Below are 20,729 nucleotides of genomic sequence, written 5' to 3' on the forward strand. Positions count from 1 at the left end.
ATACTTGAAGCACAAAAGAAAACTGTTCCCATGAAGAGGAAAGGTAGCAGAAGGGCTGGCAAGTGCTCCTGGCTTAATAGGGATATTGCGGTCCTCTTGAAAAAGAAAAGAGGCGTACAGCGGTGGAAGCTAGGGACAGTCCTCAAGGAGGACTATATAACAGTGGTCCACACTTGTAGGGAAATGATTAGGAAAGCTACGGCAGCGACTGAATTTAAGTTAGCCAAGGGAGTCAAGGACAATAAGTAGTCCTTCTTTAGGTATGTAGGGAGCAGAAGGAAAACAAATAGAAGCACGGGGCCCCTGCTTAACACCTTGGGACAGCTGGTAATGGACATTCAGGAAAAAACTGAACTTCTGAATGCCCACTTTGTTTCACTATTTCACTGGACCAAGGGGAAAGACAAGCGAGATACGGATCACGGGGGCATGGTGGGAATGACAGCCTTCCCACTGTGGATGCTGAGCAGGTGCAAAACCAGCTAGAAAAGCTAGACGTTTATAAGTCAGCAGGATCAGATGGGCTTCACCCAAGAGTGCTGATGGAGCTGGCTGAGGTCATTGCGGAACCCCTGACACAACTCTTTCAGAAATCGTGGTGCACAGGGGAGGTCCCTGAGAATTGGGAGACGGCTAACATTGTGCCCATCATCAAGAAGGGGAAGAGGGAAGACCTGAGCAACTATAGGCCAATCAGCCTAACTTTTATACCAGGGAAAATCCTGAAAAAACTCATTAAAGAATCTATGTGCAATACGCTTGTTGAGGGTAAGATTCTGAACAACAGCCAGTGTGGCTTTGTCATGGGTAGGTCTTGTCTTACTAATCTCATCTCCTTCTACGAACAGGTCTCTCGCCACCTGAACACGGGAGAAAAAGTCAACATTATATACCTAGACTTCCAAAAGGCTTTTGATTTAGTATCCCACAATATTCTTATGGAAAAATTGGAAGGCTGTGGGCTTAACTGCTCAACAGTTCAGTGGGTGGAAAACTGGCTGCATGGTAGGACCCAGGGAGTTCTCATGAATGGATCTGTGTCATCCTGGAGAGATGCGACCAGTGGTATCTCTCAGGGGTCCATACGTGGACCCGTGCTTTTCAACATCTTTATCAATGATTTGGATGTGGGGGTGAAAAGCTCGCTGGTCAAGTTTGCTGATGACACCAAGTTATGGGGGACAGCTGTCGCGCCAGAAGATATACTGCAGATACAGGTGGACCTCTACAGGCTGAAGAGCTGGGTGGACTGGAACCAGATGAAGTTTAACACTAGAAGTGTAAGGTGCTCTATCTGGGGGCAAACAATCCCCAACATACCTACAGGCTCAATGGCGACAATTTGACTTGCACTACGGCTGAAAAGGACCTCAGGGTAGTAATTAACCATTGGACGAACATGAGCCGGCAGTGCGATGCTGTGGTCAGCAGGGCAAACAACACGCTGGCATCCATTAACTGCTGCATCTCATGCAAAACTAAGGAAGTGATACTCCCACTGTACTCCACACTGGTGAGACCACAGCTGGAGTACTGCATCCAGTTTTGGGCACTGCACTTCAACAATAACGTGGAAAAACTTGAGAGGGTCCAAAGGCCACATGTATGATGAGGGACTTGCAAGACAAGCCATACAAGGAGAGGCTGAGGCACTTGGGCCTCTTTAGCCTACAGAAGAGAAGGTTGAGGGGGACTTGGTAGCGGCTTATTGTTACATCAAGAGAGTACATCAAGAACTCGGTGAACAGCTGTTCACTAGGGCACCCCTGGGGAAGACCAGGACCAATGGATACAAACTTCTGGAAGGCCTTTATCAGGATCAATTCCAGGAAAAACTCCTTCATAACCAGGGTGTCCAGACTGTGGAATAAACTCCCTCCAGCAGTGGTGCAGTCACCTATTCTGGAAATTTTCAAAAGGAGTCTGGACAGTCACCTCACTGTGGTCACTTGACTCCAGTTGTCTTTTCCTGCCTAGTGCAGAGGGGCTGGACCTGATGATCTATCTACAAGATCCCTTCCAGCTCCTAACAATCTATGAATCTAGTCCTAGTTACAATAAGAACTGATCTCTCTTTCTCTAGTTACAACAAAACTCCCAAGTATTTTACTTTTCTAAGCCATAATCAGCAGAACAGCACAGTCAGAGGCACAGAAGGAGAGCTGTGGTGCATGGGGCAACACCATCTGCTGTGGTGCTGGCAGAGGTGGTGCGAACAGCCATGGCTGTTCTTGAGCGCCTCATAAAGAAGGCAGTTGAACTGCTACTCCAGTCACTCCCCAAGTTACACTACTGTGCTATGTCTACTCTAGTCTGCCCCCCACTTTGAAGCTTTCCATCATTCCTACCAACAGCATAGCTGCACCAGTGGGAAATGTTAAGGAAAAAAAGGGTTGTATAGATAAGACCTTGGAGATCTGCCTTCATAAGAGAATAAGTTTTCATAAGCAGGACTGGATATTAATCATATTTAAATGCAGGTTTATTTACCTTTATATAAAGGCAGAAGCAGTAAAACTAAGACCCTAACTAAGGGACCCCAGAAACTCATTTGTTTTCTAATCACTGTTTTTTCAATTAATGTTGTTAATGAAAGAATCAAAGGATTAGAAAAATCAGAGTACAATCCAAAATGACCAATCCTAGGTTGGTAATCATTGTAGCAATGTTAGGTTATATATAAACTAATTCAAGCATAACTAACAGAGAAAAATTAAGTAACTTCAGTGTGTGCCAAATTAACTTCTAATTTTACAAATGCAGTCCTTCTTCAGGCAGGGCAGCTGCATTCTCTAGCTATGTTACCTCTCACAAAATTGGTTCAATGGATTTGTCATGTTAGCCTGGAGGTCACTCATTAGTACAAGTTCATTTATACTCTTCAACAACAGAAACAGCCAGTTCTTCTCTCTCTAATGTGGCTTGTTATAAATCCATTAAGATTATGACAAGTAACATCACAAATAAACGCTGGCTTTACCGCAGCATTATTTCAAGCTAATTTTTGATTTTCAAGGAGGAAGCTCTTCTACAGCATTCAACATTTATTCAGGATAGAGGTTCTTAACGTTTTTAGGCTTAGGCACCCCTCATTAGGCTCAAGGGACCCCTCGGAAAATGCTAAGTCTTAGTTTTGAAAACTGTCATATTTGTTTCTTCATTAAGGTTAAGAGTAAAACTTCCAAAGGTACGAGCTTTATACCACATATAGAGATATAAAAACTGGATTTTGGAATTTTTCTTTAAAGGACTAAATACATATTAAGAAGATAGTATGAAGCCAAGGCTCCACTGGACATTGGCTGCCCATGTTCTTTGGTCCGGCTGGTGGGGAAGACCAAAGAACAGGCCATTCACTGGGGTCAAATATCCCTTTACTCTGGCAGGCAGGCCTTCTCTTTCAGAGCTGATTACAGACTGAGAAGCAGAGCTAATCAACCTGCTCAGTGCTAAGTACAGATGGATAAGCTGCTTTTGGTTCAGGAAGTAGTATGTGTGGAACGGTGTAGCATGTTTCAGCTTGGTGCTGGCTGGTGCCAGAATAGGGTGATAGGTGTTGCACCAGAACAGCTGCAAAAGAATTTTCCATAACAGCTTACAATTACTTCTACACATTGCTGTTCTGCTTGTCCTTTTCACAATAGCATCTTAGGTTTAAAGCAAACTCATTTCCTTCGAAAATTTCTTAGCAGAAAAAGGACTTTGCTATACTTTTTTTTTGTGCTGCAGCAGTTGCCAACATATGGTAACTGCCTGTAGCTCACTTTACGGTCCATCCGTTAGACTCACAGATGCCAGCAGGAATGTGAACTGAGCTGGGAATACTAGGAGTCTGGTTAGTAGCAGCTGTGGAATGAAGAAGCTAGCAAGTAAACAAATGGGCTGTATGCGACTAACCTGAATGGCTTTTTTCCAAAATTTCATAGTGGATGTAAAATAAACCCCCTCATTTCCAAAGGATAGCTCAAAACTCACAGCACGGTATTTCAATAGAGGAGATATATGTATTCACTCCAGAAAGACTCATTTGACAAGAGCTAATAGAGTCTTTATGGTTTCCCTTGGCAAAGCTCTTATCTGATAGGTTTGCAAGACGGGTACCTGGAGTCTAGTTCAGATGCCTCTTCTGACAGAACTCTGCTTGTTGGCTGCTCTGTCACCCTTTAAGGAGGTATGGTTATTAGGATCTGCACACTAAGAGTGCCAAAGCTATCTAAGTTCTCTGGAGATCTCCAAATAGTTGCTTCTATATTCCCGAATTTCTCAAAACATTTCTTAGGGTATCATCTGGGGCATAGGTAATAGTGGGCAATGTAAGACGGACTTGATGTTTGAGCACATAAAAAGAGCGTTGCTCTGGAACTGACATCACATAGAAATAATAGTTTTAACATGTTGTATTAACATTATGGTTTAAACAGAAATGATCCTGTATGTAACAGGGGTTGGACTAGATGACCTCCTAAGGTTCCTTCCAGCTCTATTTTTCTACAATTCCATTTTTTCTTATCTGTAGTACCGTAGTACCACAGAGGACTCACTGGCCCTATTGCTGGATCACAGTATTAGCACATAGACAAATGCACATTTTAGCTGCTTTAAAAGGGGAGGCAGAGTTGCTGCTTGGGAGCGCTCAGCAGCTGTTGAGCTCTATCCTGCAGCAGTACATGTTAGTTAAATTGCACGCAATTTTGACCCTGAAGGCAGCAAGGTTAAAATTGGAGCAGTTTTTTGCACTTGTATTGCTAAGGAATCATGCAGATGCATCAGTTGCGTGGTAATGGCTTGTACCAGGTTCCCCTTAGAATATATTTTCTTTTGCTGCTGGACAAACACAGTACCAAACACACACTAACACTGCCTCCTAAAGGAAAAGGGTAAATGGGGCCCTTGGAATAAAGGATTTATTTCCCCCTGCATAGAGCAACAGAGAAATAGTTATTTCAGTTTTTGCTCATTTCTGCACATCCACACACAGTAACTCAACACAGAATAATGACCTGACATGATGTCCCAAAAATTCCTATTGAAAATGGCAATTACCACCTCTCATGTCCCCTGGAGATGGCTGTATGTGCAGGTTAGGCACACCTATATCTCCCCACCTCCATTTTAGCAGCTTTATAAGGGAATATATATATGTGTATATATATATACACCCCCCCCCTTATAAAGCTGGTAAAATAGAGGGGGAGGGATATAGGTGTGCCTATATATCTAAGCCAAAATCAGCAAAATTAAGCCAAAGTGAATCATTTCTAAAATTCTATTCCTAAGTACGTATAAGGAGACAGTTCACTATGACAAAGGTCAGCACTGCCTTATTCATAAACCCAATTTACATGCTCCTACATGCCTAAGGGAGGCTTGCGGTTAAACTTTAGGTTACAGAAGTGTCACATCTGACAAAAAATCATAGGAGTAACAGACACCTTTTCAGAAAAAAAGAGACAAGGGAAGTGAAGAGAGAAAGATCATTTCACTTGTGTGCCATATATCGGTGTTATCCTTTGTCTGGATTACTTAACATATCAGGTCTAAATGGCTTCTCATTTATACTGTTCTTGTGCAATGGAAGAACCACAACTGAAGTGAATAGCTTCAGGATACTGCAAACTGATGCAACAGCCTTGACTTCAAAACGTAGCAAGAAATGAGAGGGAGAGGGCTTGATAGAAAAAGGTTTTTTTCCCTTTAATTTTTACTTATGAAAAAGTCACACAAAACTTTTACCACTTATCGCCCCAGAAACTATTATTTCGTTGTACTGAGGCCCACTTCCACAAATTTTTAGAAGCATTTTATAATCTGAGATTGTAAAAGATTCTTTAGCTACTTAACTGAAATTTAAGGCTAAAGAATAACTCATATTTGTTTAGGCAGATCTTTTCCCCAAAGTCTATCATCACCATTATTATTATTTGTCTGAACAAAGAAGCCTACAGGCCGCAGCTGACATTAGGTCCCCCACTGGGGTTGCAGCACCTAGAAAGTAATAACTTTCTCTCAATACTTTATAACCCAAGAAAAGATCAGACAAGTAAGTCTGGAAGGCTTACTAGGCAAACAGAAACAAAATGAGAGCCAAGTACAGCCAAGAATTGGTCACAGGGAATACAAAAACAGTGCCGACCTGTTCGCTTCCCTGCTGATCAGGAGCAAGCAGGGTCCCCCCACCAACCAGCAGTGGGTGGATGGGGGGGTGCAATGTGCAGGGCAACTTGAAAGATTAAGATTAAAGCCCAGTAGGGCCTTATATATTATGTTCACTTCATTGGCAGCAGTATTCACGTGGCCCCAGCATGCAGACATGCACATCTGAGTGCGTCATAGTTCCATTCTCTTCAGCATTCTCACCTTGTTAGCGCTATGTACATAATATAGTCAGTATGCATATCTGGCAACCTGTGTATATAACTGATCTGCTTCACTGGGTGAAACATGTTGCCTGCTGTTCCACCTGTTGATGATGTGGGACAACAGGAAATGTGTTCTCCTGGGGCTTTAGGGGCCCAGTTCCATGTAGCTTGGGAACTGCTGTATAGGATTGGGTCCCTCACATTCTGGGAGTGCCTGCCTGGTTTTCCCTGCTTACCAAGATGTGCTCTTAAGATCTCTGGGTCATATCTAAGCAAGTAGGGGAAACGGCAGTGTTCCTTGCTTACCTAGATACACTCTGGAGATCACAGGGATGCGTTTCAGTAAGTGGAGAAAGCTAGGCAGGTGTTTCCAGGGCTTGTGGGAATCTTCTGCTAGGGTGTGAAGGGTCAGGCCCCTCAAGTCCCCAGGCCCCTGTCTGATGTGGCTGGAGAGTATGGGCAGCTCTGGGCTGCCTGCGCTCTTCTGCCAAAAAGCAAATAGATGTCTGCCACAATGAAGTAATACAAATTATTACTCCCTACTGCCACATCCACAACATTTTTACCACAGCACAAAGGCAATGCCTTTTTCCACCCTATACACAAGCACACATGTGTAATGACTCCAAAAAGGGGAGGAGCTACTGATTGGGACCATGCAGCAGCTGTTATGCTGCAACTGTTATGTGTACAGGAGCCTGCAGTGATGCATGCAAGCTAACTTGCTTCACATTGACCCCGGGTGAAGCAGGGTTACAGATGGAGTGTTTACGCTATATTTGTAAGGGAGACTCATGCTCACATAACAGTTATAGTGTAACAGCTGAACAACTCCCTTTTTGAAGCAGTTAGGAGCGTCCACTGTCCATATTTGTCTGATTTTACCATAACCTGAGCAGCCCTTCTCTACCGCGATGAAGTGTAGAAAAAAATCAGTGCTGTATTTGACACATTCATTACTTCTGTTCTAAGTATCCCCATTTGATTTCTCATGGTTCATGCAAGCAGCATGAAACTAATCCTTGTGTACCTGAATGCAATATTGAACTCTAGAACTACAGCAGTAGTCAGAGATGCCAACACTAGATAGTAGGGGCATACCAATAGAGTATTTTGGGGCCAATACTGATGGTCAATTTTTAATGAGCCATATTGTCCAATACTGATCCGATTCTGATATGCAGCTGGGCAGCTTGGAGAGCAGTGTCTAGCTGGTAAGTCTGTTGTAAGGTGTGGGGAGAGAGATCGAGGCACCAGCAGTGAGGGAGAAAGTGGGGCTGGGGCAAGTGCTGCACAACTGGGGCAGAGCAGGGGACAGAACCATGAGTGACTGGTTTTGGGGGAAGGGACAACTCCCACCACGATGCGCATCCCGGGAGAGTACGGGGGACATTTGCCTCTGGATCTGTGCATGGGGCAGGGTGGGCTGCCACTATAGGCTGGGGTGAGGGTGACGCCAGGCTCTTCCTGGTTGGGGGCTAGGGCTGCACTCGGGGAGGGAAGTGGCAGCACTGGGAGGGGGCTATAGGTGGGTTGCAGCCACCACCAAAATTTGCTGTAGCCCCGCCCCAATCTCTCTCGTTCCCAGCACCATCAATCACTGCCTGCCCCAAGCCCCAGCCTGCAGGTGCAGCCTGCCTTTGCCCTGTAAGCAGATCTGGGGACTTGCCCCCCAGGCCCTCCCGGGGTGCATGTAGCAGCGAGAGCCGCCATCCCCCTGCCAATGAGCTACTCATGACTCTGTCCCATGCCCCACCCCAGCTGTGCAGCTCTTGTCCTTGCCCCAGCCCTACTCCCTCTCTCACCACTAGGGCTTCAATCTGCCCTCCCCTCCATGTCTCTTCCCTCACAGACTTACTAGCCAGACTCGGCTGCTCTCCACACTGCTGGGCTCTGCTCCTGGCTGCCTGCATGCTGTGCTGCAGCTGCGCATATTCGGGGCATTTATCAGTGGCATTATCAGGTACATCAGTCTAAAAACGCCGACTGCCGATAGTCAATTTTCGCTATATCAGTGGCAATCCAAAATGGGACCAATGTTTCAGTGCACCTCTACACAATAGCTGATGAAAAGTTATTTGCATTTCATCTGTTATCACCATCTTATTGCCTAAGCCCATCAGAACAACAGACTTACTGGTAAATCACTCCTTTTCATAAGGAAACATTTGAAGAATTGGGATTACTTAGTCTGGAGACAAGACGACAGGAAATTTGAGAACAGTTTCTAAATACGAGGAAAGTGGATATAAAAAGAATGATTCTGTAACTGCAAAGGACAGGGCAAGAAACGAATAATCTGAAGTTGCAAGAAAGGAAATCCAGGTTGGATATTAGGGAGAACTTTCTAACTATCAGAGTAGTTAAGCACCGGAAGGTCACCTAGAGAGGGCGTGGCATCCCCATAATTGGAAATTATTTTTAAGAGCAGTGTAGACAAACACTTGGTTGAGGTGCTTTATGTAGACGACTCATACAGAGTCCTGCAAGAACTGCTGCTTTCCCAGGAGAAGCCACAAATGTACAGTTGTTCAGCCTTTTTCTCCTAGATTTAATACATGAAATCTTGTAAACAGGAAAATTTATTGAAATAGAAACAGATCACTGCCTATTTCAATAAATCCACATTTTTTTTAAATGAAAAACTTTTGCCGAAAATTTCCACATCAGTTCTATTCAGTACTGTTATTAAAAACAGCCAGAATTGCAGAAATGCAGCATGTATAACTTTCCAGGTGAATTCTTCAAACGGAAAACAATAGTCAACACTGAAAAGTGATGTAAACCAACTTTGTGCTTTTGAAGAGCGCTATTTTGACGTCATAAGCCTCACCTGTAAGTGTATATAAGGAGGTAAAAATGGAACAACTTCTGTGATGAGCACACAGCAGCAGTTACTGAATATAAACACAGAAACATTTTACCTTTGTTGGATTTTGGTTGTTCTGCTGAGCAGCTTCCAACCTTCTTCTTTTTCCTTGGAACAGATACACTTTTCCGGTCAAATGTAACTGGACTGTATTGAGGGAGGCTGTTGAATTTCTTTTCAAATTCTTCTTCCAGCTTTGCTAAGCTAAAGGAAGAAGAGTTCAGGGGTTCAAATAGGTAGAGTTAAAAAATTTTCTGGGATGGGTACTAGAGTTCAGTAAAGCTTCAATACTTGTAACTAGACATATTTTTGTATAGGTGTCAAGTATTCAACCAGGGGTGCAAAGATAAGGATTTCTTTACCTAATACCGATGGCTGCTTATTAACCAGTCATGTCAGCTGATACTGATCCAATTGCTGATATGCAGCCCGGCAGCTTGGAGAGCAGTGTTCCACCAGTAAGTGTGTGGGAGATCGAGGCCTCCATGGTGAGGGAGAGCATGGGGCTGGGGCAGGTGTTGCTCAGCCAGGGTAGAGCGGGGCATGGGGAGGCACAGGGAGCATATGTCCCCTGGATTTGCGTGTGGGGAAAGGGTGGGCTGCCCACTGTGGGCTTGAGGCCAGGGGCTGTGCCAGCTTCTTCCCAGTGAGAGGACTGTGCCAGGGCTGTGCTCAGGGTGGGTGGGGGCAGTGCTGGGGAGAGGGGGCTATGGAGTGGGCTATAGTCACCCCAAAATTTGCTGTAGCTCCCACGTAAACCTCCCTCCCAGCGCTGCCTTCACCAGCCCCACCTCTGCCTGCCTCAAGCATAGCTCCAGCCCAGCTCTTCTGCTGGGGAGAGGCCGGTGCACCTCCCAGCCATGAGCCTGCAGTGAGCAGCCTACCCTTGCTCCGCAAACGCATCTGGGGGGGGCCCTTCCACGTCTGCCACCAGAGTGTGTCCAGCGGCAGGAGCCGCCTGCTGCCAAAAAGCTACTTGCAGTTCCACCCCAGCTGGGCAGCACCCATCCCTGTCCCAGCTGCATGCCCTCCCTCACTGTGGGAGCCTTGATCTTCCCCCACCTCATGTTCCTCCCCCCCAATAGATTTACCAGCTGGATGCTGGTCTCCAAGCTGCCCGAATGCATTTCTGGCCATGTGCATTCTACAGCATTTACTGGTGACATTACCGGCCACATTGGCCAAAAAAGTCAATTGCTAATAATGTCAATTTTCCTTTTATCGGTGCCAATACAATATGGACTGATATATAACCTCTATATGCACCTCTGTATTCAACCTGTTTCTGCTCATCATAATCAATCTGTTACGTGAGGTAGAATGATAAAGAGATAAAACAGAAAACAAAAGGTGCGTGTTTTTCAGTGTTCTTTGAAACTGCTCTTAAAATGAAGCATTCATTATGAGTAGCAAAACTCTCAAATTGATCTCATTTTACTTGCCCCTGTAATCATTTTATATATTTTGTTAGGTATCTGATCTTCTGATGTTCAGAGTGAAAGAGTGATCATTACATCTGTTTTTCGTTTCATGGCCACTCTTTTGCCTGCCTATGGGAGGAATATTTTTATTATTCCAAAGATATATGATAGAAGTCACTATTAATTCAAGTAACGTTTGTTGAAAAATATTTGCAAATGACCTTGCTGAATCAGGAGATAATTATTACCATCACTATCCCAATAGATGTACATGACAATTACATTTGCAATTTTTTTTGTTTAGCCACTTGGAATAAAAACATGGATGCAAACTATTTAAGTGAACTGAGATGCAACAGTCCCAATTTTCATGAGATTATCTGATCCACATGTTAAATTTAAAAATTGGAAATTCTTTGAAAGCTTTTGATAGAACATAGCTGTAAAATTTCTGTATCACTGAACAGAACACAAAATATTGAAAACAAGTGAAGTGCAGTGTTTAATTTGCTGGGTTTGCTGAGACTATTCCAGAGAAAAAGAACATTTGGAGATTTAAAATAAGTTAATATTCTTTTAATAAAAGTAGGTTTCAACTAAATTTCAGATACACCAGACAATGGAAAAGACTATACAAAAGCAGCCCATTACAACTTTAAGCCTAAAATCTATACCTTTTTTATTCAATTTCCCCACCCTGAACTCAGACAATTAGAAATCTCCAAGGATTTGCAAAAAGTATGAATGATTAAGCAGATTTTTTACCACTATGCCTGAAGTTATATAAATCTGTTAATACTATGAGAAGAATTGCTATTCATGAGTGCCACTTCTAGGTACCTTTGTAAATGCATTAAAATCAAACTATTACTTTTTCTGATTTATTCCATTGCCTTATCCTCTCTTCCTTTTTATTTTATATATTTACTTCTATAATTGCAAAATTATTTGCTTGACAGTGTTAGAACACTGCTTAAAAGGGGAAAAAAAGAAAGGAGCCTTGCAGAATAATCTCTTTTTGAGACTACCATCTACCAGTCTGGTGCTTTATGGATGTTACCGTTTAAAACCTGTACAGAATTTTAAATTTAGTTTCTAAAATGCTCTGAAAAAATCTAACTCATTTGCAGGCCCCCTCCTTACTAGCAGATATTGTATCCATTTTAGAAATAGGGAAATAATCATCATCATCATCCAGTTTAAAACAAAATCATTTGTTTATATCAGAGTAAATGATAAGTAAATTTCAATGGAATTGCATTACTTTAAAATCAACAAGGAAACAGGGCAAGGCTCAAAAAGACAATGGCTAGGATGTTCAGAAGTGCTCTCTATATCCAAGTATCTGGTTTGAGACATGTGGGGCCTCACTTTCTAAGCTGCTGAGTACTCCACAGCTCTCACTGACATTAACTGCAGTTGTGAGAGCTCTATGCCCTTTAACAGGCCCAGAATATCTAAAATTTGGAAAGTTCAGAGGCCATTTTGAAAATGGTGAAAGAAAGCTGAATGAGAATGAAGACCTTGACTCAGAAGCATCTGGCTCCTGGTCATGCTTTTTCCTAGGAAAATGTACACAATTACCCAGAGCTGCCCAACTGCCAAATCTATCCCCCGGCCCTAAGAACAGATTGGAAACAAATCCCATTTGTGAAAAGCTTTTTTCATGTAAGGTACATCAGCTTACCCTAGAATGAATTCTTCTTTTGGCCTAGACCTTTTCAGCTTCTTGTTCCCACTTGTCCCACTTTGGGAAAATGCCCAATTTTCTTCATTCCAGCATCCTTCATGATCTGAGGAGTTGCCTTTTCCTGAGCTTCGTTTGCCTAGAAAGTAGGAAGAGGGATTTTGATTTTCCTCATAGAAAATGAGTCACAGTGCAGGGGGCTCACAAGAAGCCTGTATACCCATTGAATAGTGAAACATCTATTGATCAAGTTTCCATATTCTTCTCAAAGGAACCAGTGCTAGCTTAGGATAACAAGATTGCTTACTAGCAACTTGATTTATCCAGCATTTACTCCCTCAGAATATGCCCATTTTGGGAACCTTCTGCTAAGCCATAGGATTTCTAAGTAGATAGACAAAGGAGAAAAGGGTTTCATAGATTTTAAACTAACAAAACAAATATAAACCTGAGGTGTTTTTCTTCTTCACTTGGCAATTCAGATTATTTGTTTATATTTGCTGATTGAAAAATGCCTATATATGTACCCTTCTGATGATACGTCATGCTTTTAAGACTCAAACATAACCTTCCACTCAAATGGAGTTTCTTGTGCTGGGCATCAAAGATGCAAAGCTTGGAAACTTGAAAAGTAACAGATATGCAAAGTTGTACCCAAGCAGATCATGTTCCTGTCTAGAAGGAATGAATCTTACATTATTTATAACCCCTGCTTCTATTATTGTTATTGTGCTTATTATTTGGGGACAGGAATATATATATCAGAAAAAAAATCAAACTGTCCCTTTTAGGAATGAGAACTGGATTCATAACCATTACTAACAGGAGCTGTTTCATACAGAAAACTAATACTCCTGAGGCAGGGATCAGTGTTATGGAAAAAATTCAAGCCCTGGGCCACATATCTCAGCAGATTAACTATTTCTATAGTGAAACATGCTTTAAAGATTATTTTTTTCAGCATTCATTAAAGGTAAGTATAGTATATGTACTAACTGAACCAAATAAGTTGCCGGTTGCATTACAAACTTGTGGTCATGAATCAGCATGTGATTTATGGAAGGCAAACATAAGATGTTGTTTTCACACAGTCTACTTAATGGTTTCTGATTTGTGCAGAAATACTGGTGACAGGACTGGCAAGGGCCTCCCAGCCTTTCAGGCAACCATACCATCATTTAATTCTGTTCATAAACTTATCAAGCTCCTTTTTAAAAATGACTGGGAAGGCTGCTCCAGACCCTCACACTATAAATAAATGCATCTCCTACCTCTGTCCACGTTGGCACGCAGGGATGTGAGCATGCCCTCTGACACCAGAGTTTTATAAAGAGCACCTTTGCACGATCTCTCTGATTTCCTGGAGCCACAGGTTTCTATCTTTTTAACACAATCACTGTCCTCAGTTTTGACCTGTCCTGGTAAGTTTTGTGGTACCACCTCTTCTGTCGGGGTTAATGGTTCCACTTTTATGTTGTCAGGTACCTCATCACAAGGCACCTCCTTGTTGGCTGTAATACTAAGAAAATCAGGAGGCTTTGATTCTTTGGTAGTCTCCATGGGTTTTTCTTTTGATGTTTTCTTCTCTTTTGATTTTACTTTTTTCTTTGGTGACTTTGTGTCCAATAAGCTTCCCTTCACGTTTGAGGCAGGACGGACTTTTTTGCGGGGAATTTCAACAAGTCTCTCAGCTCCCCAGTCCCCCTTCGCAACTGCTTCAATAGTATAAATTACACTTTCAATGTCTGATTCAGAAGACTGTCTCTTTTTACAAGCTTTCTTGGGAGTGGATTTTTCATTGGTGTGTCGGTCCATCTTATTTTTTTTCTTTTTCTTCTTTATCTTTTCTGGTTTGGTCAGCCCTAGCATGTTAATTTCAGCAAGGGAAAGCTCTTGAGAACAGCACGAGTGATCTTTTCCATTTGTGCTATCATCTCCCTCAAAGTTACTGCTGTCCATTGCAGGATCAGTAAAATGACTACATTTTGTAACCTCAGACTCCTCACTTTTTGTCTCTTCCTGATCTTTCATTTTCACCATTTCACATTCTTCTGCTTTTACTTTACACAAGTCTTTTATTTTTGCCTTCTCCAGGTCTTCCACTCCCATTTCCTCTGGGGCTTCTACTTTCACATCCTCGGATGTCTCCGCTTTCACCTTCTCGGGATCTTTCACATTTACCGCCTCTGTAGCAAGGCACATCTAAAGTTTAAACACACAAACGAACAGTCACTACCACTCAAATATTCCAATTATCACATTTAATTACCTAGATTCACAGAAATGTTAGAAAGAGGCATTTATCAAAACACTCTGATTTTGGAAAGCAAACCCTTTTTCAGGATGCATGTAAATACGTTATATAAAAACATATATATATAAAAACATATAAATGTTTAAATGCTGAATTGAGCCCTATATGTTTTAGCAGTCTAACAGACACTCCAATTGATTTCAGAGGCCTCAGAAGGAGGTCCTATGTTCCCTTTGTACAATTTGAAAAGCACAGCACAGACACTACCCAAACTACATTGGTACCATTTAGTAACTCACTGCCAATAAGCTAGGTAACACAAGCACTCAACCACCCTCCAACGTCCCCCACGAATTCCAAGTCCATAGATACAATTCTGGTCCTCGTTTTCAGAGACCAGTAAAAGAATAATTTCACTAACTCTAGATATTAGAATTGCTTTCTATTTATTTGATTTGCGAAGCCAAACTAAAAACAAAGCAAACCCCCCAGCTGCAAAAAACCTTCTAAAGTTTTGTATCTCTTTTCAACAACACAGGAAAGCCCTCCCAGTCACACGTCTGTTCAAACACAGTATTACATTAGAACCTTGGAGATCACGTTTCTGAGCGATACACATAGTCAGAGTTCGAATTATGGGGGATTTTGGGGGGAAGCTAAGCTCCACCATAAGAGACAAAAGCCTACCTGTAAGCTTTGAAAATCATAACTTGGGGGGTCTCTGATTTATTAGGTGATGAACAGTTTAATTTTGTTTGCAGACCCACCTCCTCCCCCCAAGAGTCAAAATGTAATTCAAACTCTGCCCACAGTGGAGCAAATTTCCCCATTTTGTCCACAGAAGAGCTGTAGTAAGGGAGACAAAAACTACAAGCTTTCACAAACTGCCCTCTTACACTATGCTTCAGGCTTGCTTAGTCTCTACTCCATGCTACTGGGTCTAGGGTAGATGTATTCTGGGATTTTCCAAATCCCAAAGGTAGCCTGGAAAACCTCAACCTTGTATCTACAAAACATCCTGTTTATGGAACATAAATGTTCTGTCATCGTTTTCCTACTTCTGCTACATACATTTCGTTCCTTTTCTAAAAACTAGTAGAGAAGGCCCTAGATTGTTGTAGGAGGTAGAGTTATGAAAAGGGGTTTGGACACTGTCAGATCTAAATGAACTTGTAACATGGACTTTATCATTTGGAAGGCTTAGAAAAGTTTAGGGACAAGAGAAATAAATGTTTCTATGAAGGGCCATTCATTTTAGCTGCTCCCAAAAGGACAGTCTGTTGTCAACTGCAGGTTATCATAACAGAACTCCTTTAGAAATCAGAGTTATTCATTCCTCACTGATACAACAATTTGCATGAAGAGTAGAAATAAATGAAAGTGACTAATGACTCTAAAACAGGTTTGCAATGACAATGCTCTAATCTGAATAAGACAGTAATTCAAAAAAAAAAAAGAAAGGTAAAAAAAACAAAAATGATTTTAATATAAATCAGAAAATCCTTGTCATTAGGGATTTGGACTTCTTATCTGTTAACTCAGAAGCAGTGACAGCCTATGCCTTAATGGTTAGTCTAGGGAAATCTTGACTCTTTGCACCCAAGTGATAATTTATGCTTCTATAAACAACAATGTAATTATGACTGTGCTACTGTTCTGCCTTCCAGACTCTGGCAATCAGCATCATTAGCTTTTCCTCCCCACTGCACCAGTGGTGATTAATCACCAGTATTTTAATATTACCTCTGCCAACTGAAACAACGCTGATGTTCCACATTGCTTTAAGTCAGAAGGGCCTGAATGGGAGGTACTTGAGGAAATCTAAAGCAGAAACAAAGGTGGGTGAAAAAACCCATTATTTTACCAATACATGGTTCCTGCATGTTGAACGTAAGATTATAAAAGGATTATCTCCTCCCCCTTTCCAAGACACACATGGAAAGTTAAATATTGAGAAAGAAAAAAGTGTAGAACTGTGCAATGATGACTCATACAAAGGTTGTGTCTGTTATTTATAAATAGGAGAATTCTGCAAACTTGCGCCTTTGCAGTCAGTGGCACAGCAATGACAGTAAGAGTTACTTTCTGTTTCTGGGTTTTTATTAATCATGGTTTCTTTTCACAGAAGACTGTAATAAAGGACAAGTTTCCTTGCCCTTGTAATTTGATTCTAATGGAACCAAAGAGGCAGCGGCAGATTATGCCAATGAAACACATGACAAACTGTTTTCAAAGTCCACATTTTACTTTGAATTGGTTTTGAATCCTCCTTGTTGCTTCAGGGAGTTCAGCCCTAGTGAAAAGTACTGAAAAAGGCAACCAAGGCCTTATATAGATGTTCAGTTTTTCCTGGGAGAGTCACTGTTCACCCAGGAAAGACCACAGGTGTACAGACGATTGGTTTTTTTTATCCCAGAGTAAATATGGCCCCTACAAAGGAAAAATAAACTGGGAACAACTAGGGTTAAATCACTCCCAGGAGAGTTTCTGCTATGAGAATGAATATCTATGTATGATGTGCTGGGTATGTTTTTCTATCAGGAGAAAAAACTTGAGAAAATTCTCCCAGATTATTTGAATGTGTGTATCCAGCCTATGGTATAACCCACTTTCCACTAATCCAAGGACTTGAGCAATAATTGGTTTTATGCCCCAAGGGCTCGTACATGACTACTCGGGCTTTACTCCCAGTCCGTGGATAGTGATGGGATTTATACCTTCAGGGATTGGGGGTCTAAATTTTATGAAAAGCTCTTCTACTCCCAGGAAGTTTTTTATTCATTCAGTCCCCTCCTCCTAACCTGACTAGAAACTTTTATTTGTTCAATGTATATGAATATAACTTCATAGAATCTACCACACTGCTGCCCTAACGGGGATGGACAGACGGACAAAAAGCACTTCTTTGAAGGAAGCTGTCATCCTGAGGAGCCTATATCTTTTTACTCAGTTCCTAAATCACTGAGACACATTGAACAATGGACCTGAACTCTGCTCTCAGTTGTCAGTTTTCGGGCCTGTATTGCCCATGTGCTCTTTCCAGGGCTATCAGTGATCTGTAGTAAAACCAGCATCACTGAACTGATTCCAGTGAGATGCCACACATTTGGTTTAATCCAAATTCGAAGTGTATTTTTGGTACTCTCAGAAACTGTCACGAGGAATTTTTTTTTTTAAGCTTGAAAGTGAAGTTGAATGGTTGATTAAGATCCATAAAAATAAAAGGAGGACAAACAAAGAAAGTCAGTTACAGTGAAACTGAATTCCTCCTTGGACTTTGGTGATGCTCTCTCACAGCCCAAGACTGTGCTGACAGTGCAGGGCAAAAATAAGTCTGCTCTTCTCTAGCGCATACGACAAAATGATCTGAGTTACAATGGCACAACACAGATGTCTGCCAGCTGAGCTTGCAATGCTGGGATTCACTCCAGGGGATATCAACACAGCTTATTGGGGATGCTTCAAATTAATGCCTTGAACTGCTCATCCAGTGCTAATTTAAAAAGTTAAGAAACTCAAAAGTTAAGCCAAATGGCTCATATTTTCTGCATTCAATTATAAGCATGCATTGTGGAGATCTCAAAAACAAAAAGACTATGGGTATTAATGTGCTGCACACAGAACGATGCCCTCAGAATGTTTGCCACATTCTTGTAAGCCAACTCGAGAACGTTTACATTCATTCTGTAGATTAAATTAGCCTTGCATGTATTAATTTGAATAACCACTGTAGGAAAAAATCAACGACGTGGATTTAACAAGCTATACGGCTCTCTAGCAAACTCAGCTTCGTCCTCTCTTTCAAGTTGTGGAACAAAGCTGTGCTCCTGTGGCCAAGCATGTGGGCTTTCCTATGACTAGGTGTTCCCTTATAAAACTTCTCTGTAGCATTAGATCTGTGCCTAATAATGATGTTCAAACCTCAAGATGGATTTGGCAGCAGCATCATTCCAGAACTGTGCTGGTGGAATGAGGCTGGCTATTTTCAAAGTGGTAGAATGTTAAAATCACACATACAATGCTGCCTGATGAAGTAGCACCTTCCTTTGCTTCGTGCAGTTTTACTACATTTAACTTGATCTTCGGGTCTACAAAGTTCACATTCTCTTACAGCTGGCTTGGCTTCACTTAACTATGATCACTCTAGTAGGCACTGCTTGCTAGCTTACCAGCTACTGCCGTTTACTGATCTATGTTAACATTTTATCTTCAAAATTAGTATATGAATTGGTAGCCTTCCACATACTACACATACTCCTCCCCCCCAATTTCCAATGCTGGGCCTCAGTTCAGGCAAGCATTTCCCATGTTTAGGCGATGCAATTTAAACAAATGTTTACATACTTTCTTGTATCAGGGCCTCTTCACTTACTCACAAATGACCCATATTTTTTCTCCCTATAGTTACTCCATGAGCATTATTTTTGTCTGGGTTATGCGATTAGTTTTTTGGGGGGGAGGAATCTTACCTTTTCATTATGCTCTCCAAGGATTTTTTTTTACATTTACCATGCATATATGCCTCAGGGGCCTCTACTGGCAACATTTATTATCTGTGTTACAATTTAGCAGCTTTTTTTTCTTGTTTCTGAAACTGACTCTGGCATTGCACTAACCTGTGTAACTGGTCATTTTTGGAAAATATGCAAGTATACGCACACCGTGATGACAACTGGATCCTTACCTCTGCCAACTGGAAGAGCGCTGACTTCCCACAGTGCTTCCCTGACTCAGAACTCGCCAACTGTGAAGTATTTGATGAGATCTGTGTTGTAAACAAACAAGAGAAAAGTAGATGAGTCTCTCTGGGGAAAGACAGGGAGGCTAAAAGGCTGAAACCATCAGCTGTTATTATGATATTACAGATGGGTTGGATAAATATAAGATACTGTATGTTATTATGTGCCATAGTTCAAGTAAGTACCCCTACTCAGGCAGGATATAAGTATAGATTTAATTTCTATTAAGGTCAACAGAGCATCAACAGGTATATAACTTTGTTCTGAATCAGGCTCTAGGGTTGCTAACCTCATTTTTAACCTCCATAGTCAACACATTGTGACTGCAGGTTTTTCTGTGCAGCAGGCTTCATGCAACTATTTGAGGGAGCTGCAAAAATGTATTACTTAGAAGAAGTAGGCAATGGTTGAATGACATTATACTGGAAGTCTTGAGAAACCTTTCCAAATGGCTAGCTAAAGGGAAAGGCTGTTACTTGGGTTTGATGACTGCTTTGCTTTATTTCTTTAAGATAAAACTTTAACAAACCCTTCATTAAATGCAGTGCTCAGGATCAGCAGACACTATGAGCCGTCTGCTTTGGTAACTGCTTTGTGACTACTGAGGGTAACGTAGCGATAAGATCATTCTGACTGAATGACTGTTATCATCACTTATGTAGCAGGTCATTGTGTTGTCCAGCCAGGACTTTGTAGGGCACAGAATTAAAATGCTATTTTCTGGTGTAAGCGCCAATAACCTAGGTTCTTCAGGGCATCAGTGTTCCCAGGTATTCATAGCAAAATACATTTACAGATGGGGATGCTCAGGATCTACATAGTGATTCAGTTTCATTTGAAGTTAAGTCTAGCTCTAGGAATTGATATACATTTAAAAGACTTCTTTCCTCTGGAATAGATCACTTCCCATTTCACAGAGATAACAGAAATAAATACAAAACCAAAACCACCCATACTGTTGTTGCTCATTGGCTGTACATACCCATATTTAATAAACAATATAACATCATTGCTGTGTTATTTAATACTAATAGTGATTGTTTAGTACTCCTATTACAGTGCTTCTGGAGACGCAATCAAGGGTCCAAAGTACAAGACACTATATAGAAACAGTCCCTGCCTCAAAGAGACCCCCATATAAAATGCTGAACCTATACAAAGGGGCTGGCTTCTAAGCCAAACATTTGTCATTTTTAGGATCTTTTTATCATCGAAGAGTCATTTTACAAAGGGCCCAGATCAATGCAGCAGGAATGAATTCCTCCACAAGTGTTCATGTGTCCTGGCCACTAGCACTTTGTCTGACTAGAGAGGGGGATTCCACATTGTTGTAACCTTGGGGGGTAGCCTGCACCTGTCCTTTGTTAAATCAGTCTAGAGAAGAACAGTTAAGAGAAGAG

The 20,729-nt window shown here is 41.7% G+C and overlaps 1 protein-coding gene across 7 annotated transcripts in view; it reads right to left on the minus strand.

Annotated features, from left to right (window-relative positions):
- The window catches only part of BBX (BBX, HMG-box containing), a 182,074-nt gene that overhangs the window by 24,070 nt on the left and 137,275 nt on the right, over positions 1-20,729 (minus strand). For 6 of the 7 annotated variants that reach the window (XM_019528624.1, XM_019528625.1, XM_019528626.1 and 3 more), the window contains 5 exons: positions 19,275-19,355; positions 16,334-16,411; positions 13,608-14,538; positions 12,337-12,475; positions 9,284-9,432 (listed from right to left, as the gene is read on the minus strand). In XM_019528624.1, the coding sequence (XP_019384169.1) occupies positions 9,284-9,432; positions 12,337-12,475; positions 13,608-14,538; positions 16,334-16,411; positions 19,275-19,355 (1,378 nt within the window). The remainder of the gene's footprint in view (positions 1-9,283; positions 9,433-12,336; positions 12,476-13,607; positions 14,539-16,333; positions 16,412-19,274; positions 19,356-20,729) is intronic. The other variant, XM_019528623.1, reaches the window with a different exon arrangement.

The sequence above is a fragment of the Crocodylus porosus genome, unplaced genomic scaffold (assembly GCF_001723895.1).
Source record: "Crocodylus porosus isolate Cpor-Errol unplaced genomic scaffold, CroPor_comp1, whole genome shotgun sequence".
NCBI lineage: Eukaryota > Metazoa > Chordata > Crocodylia > Crocodylidae > Crocodylus > Crocodylus porosus.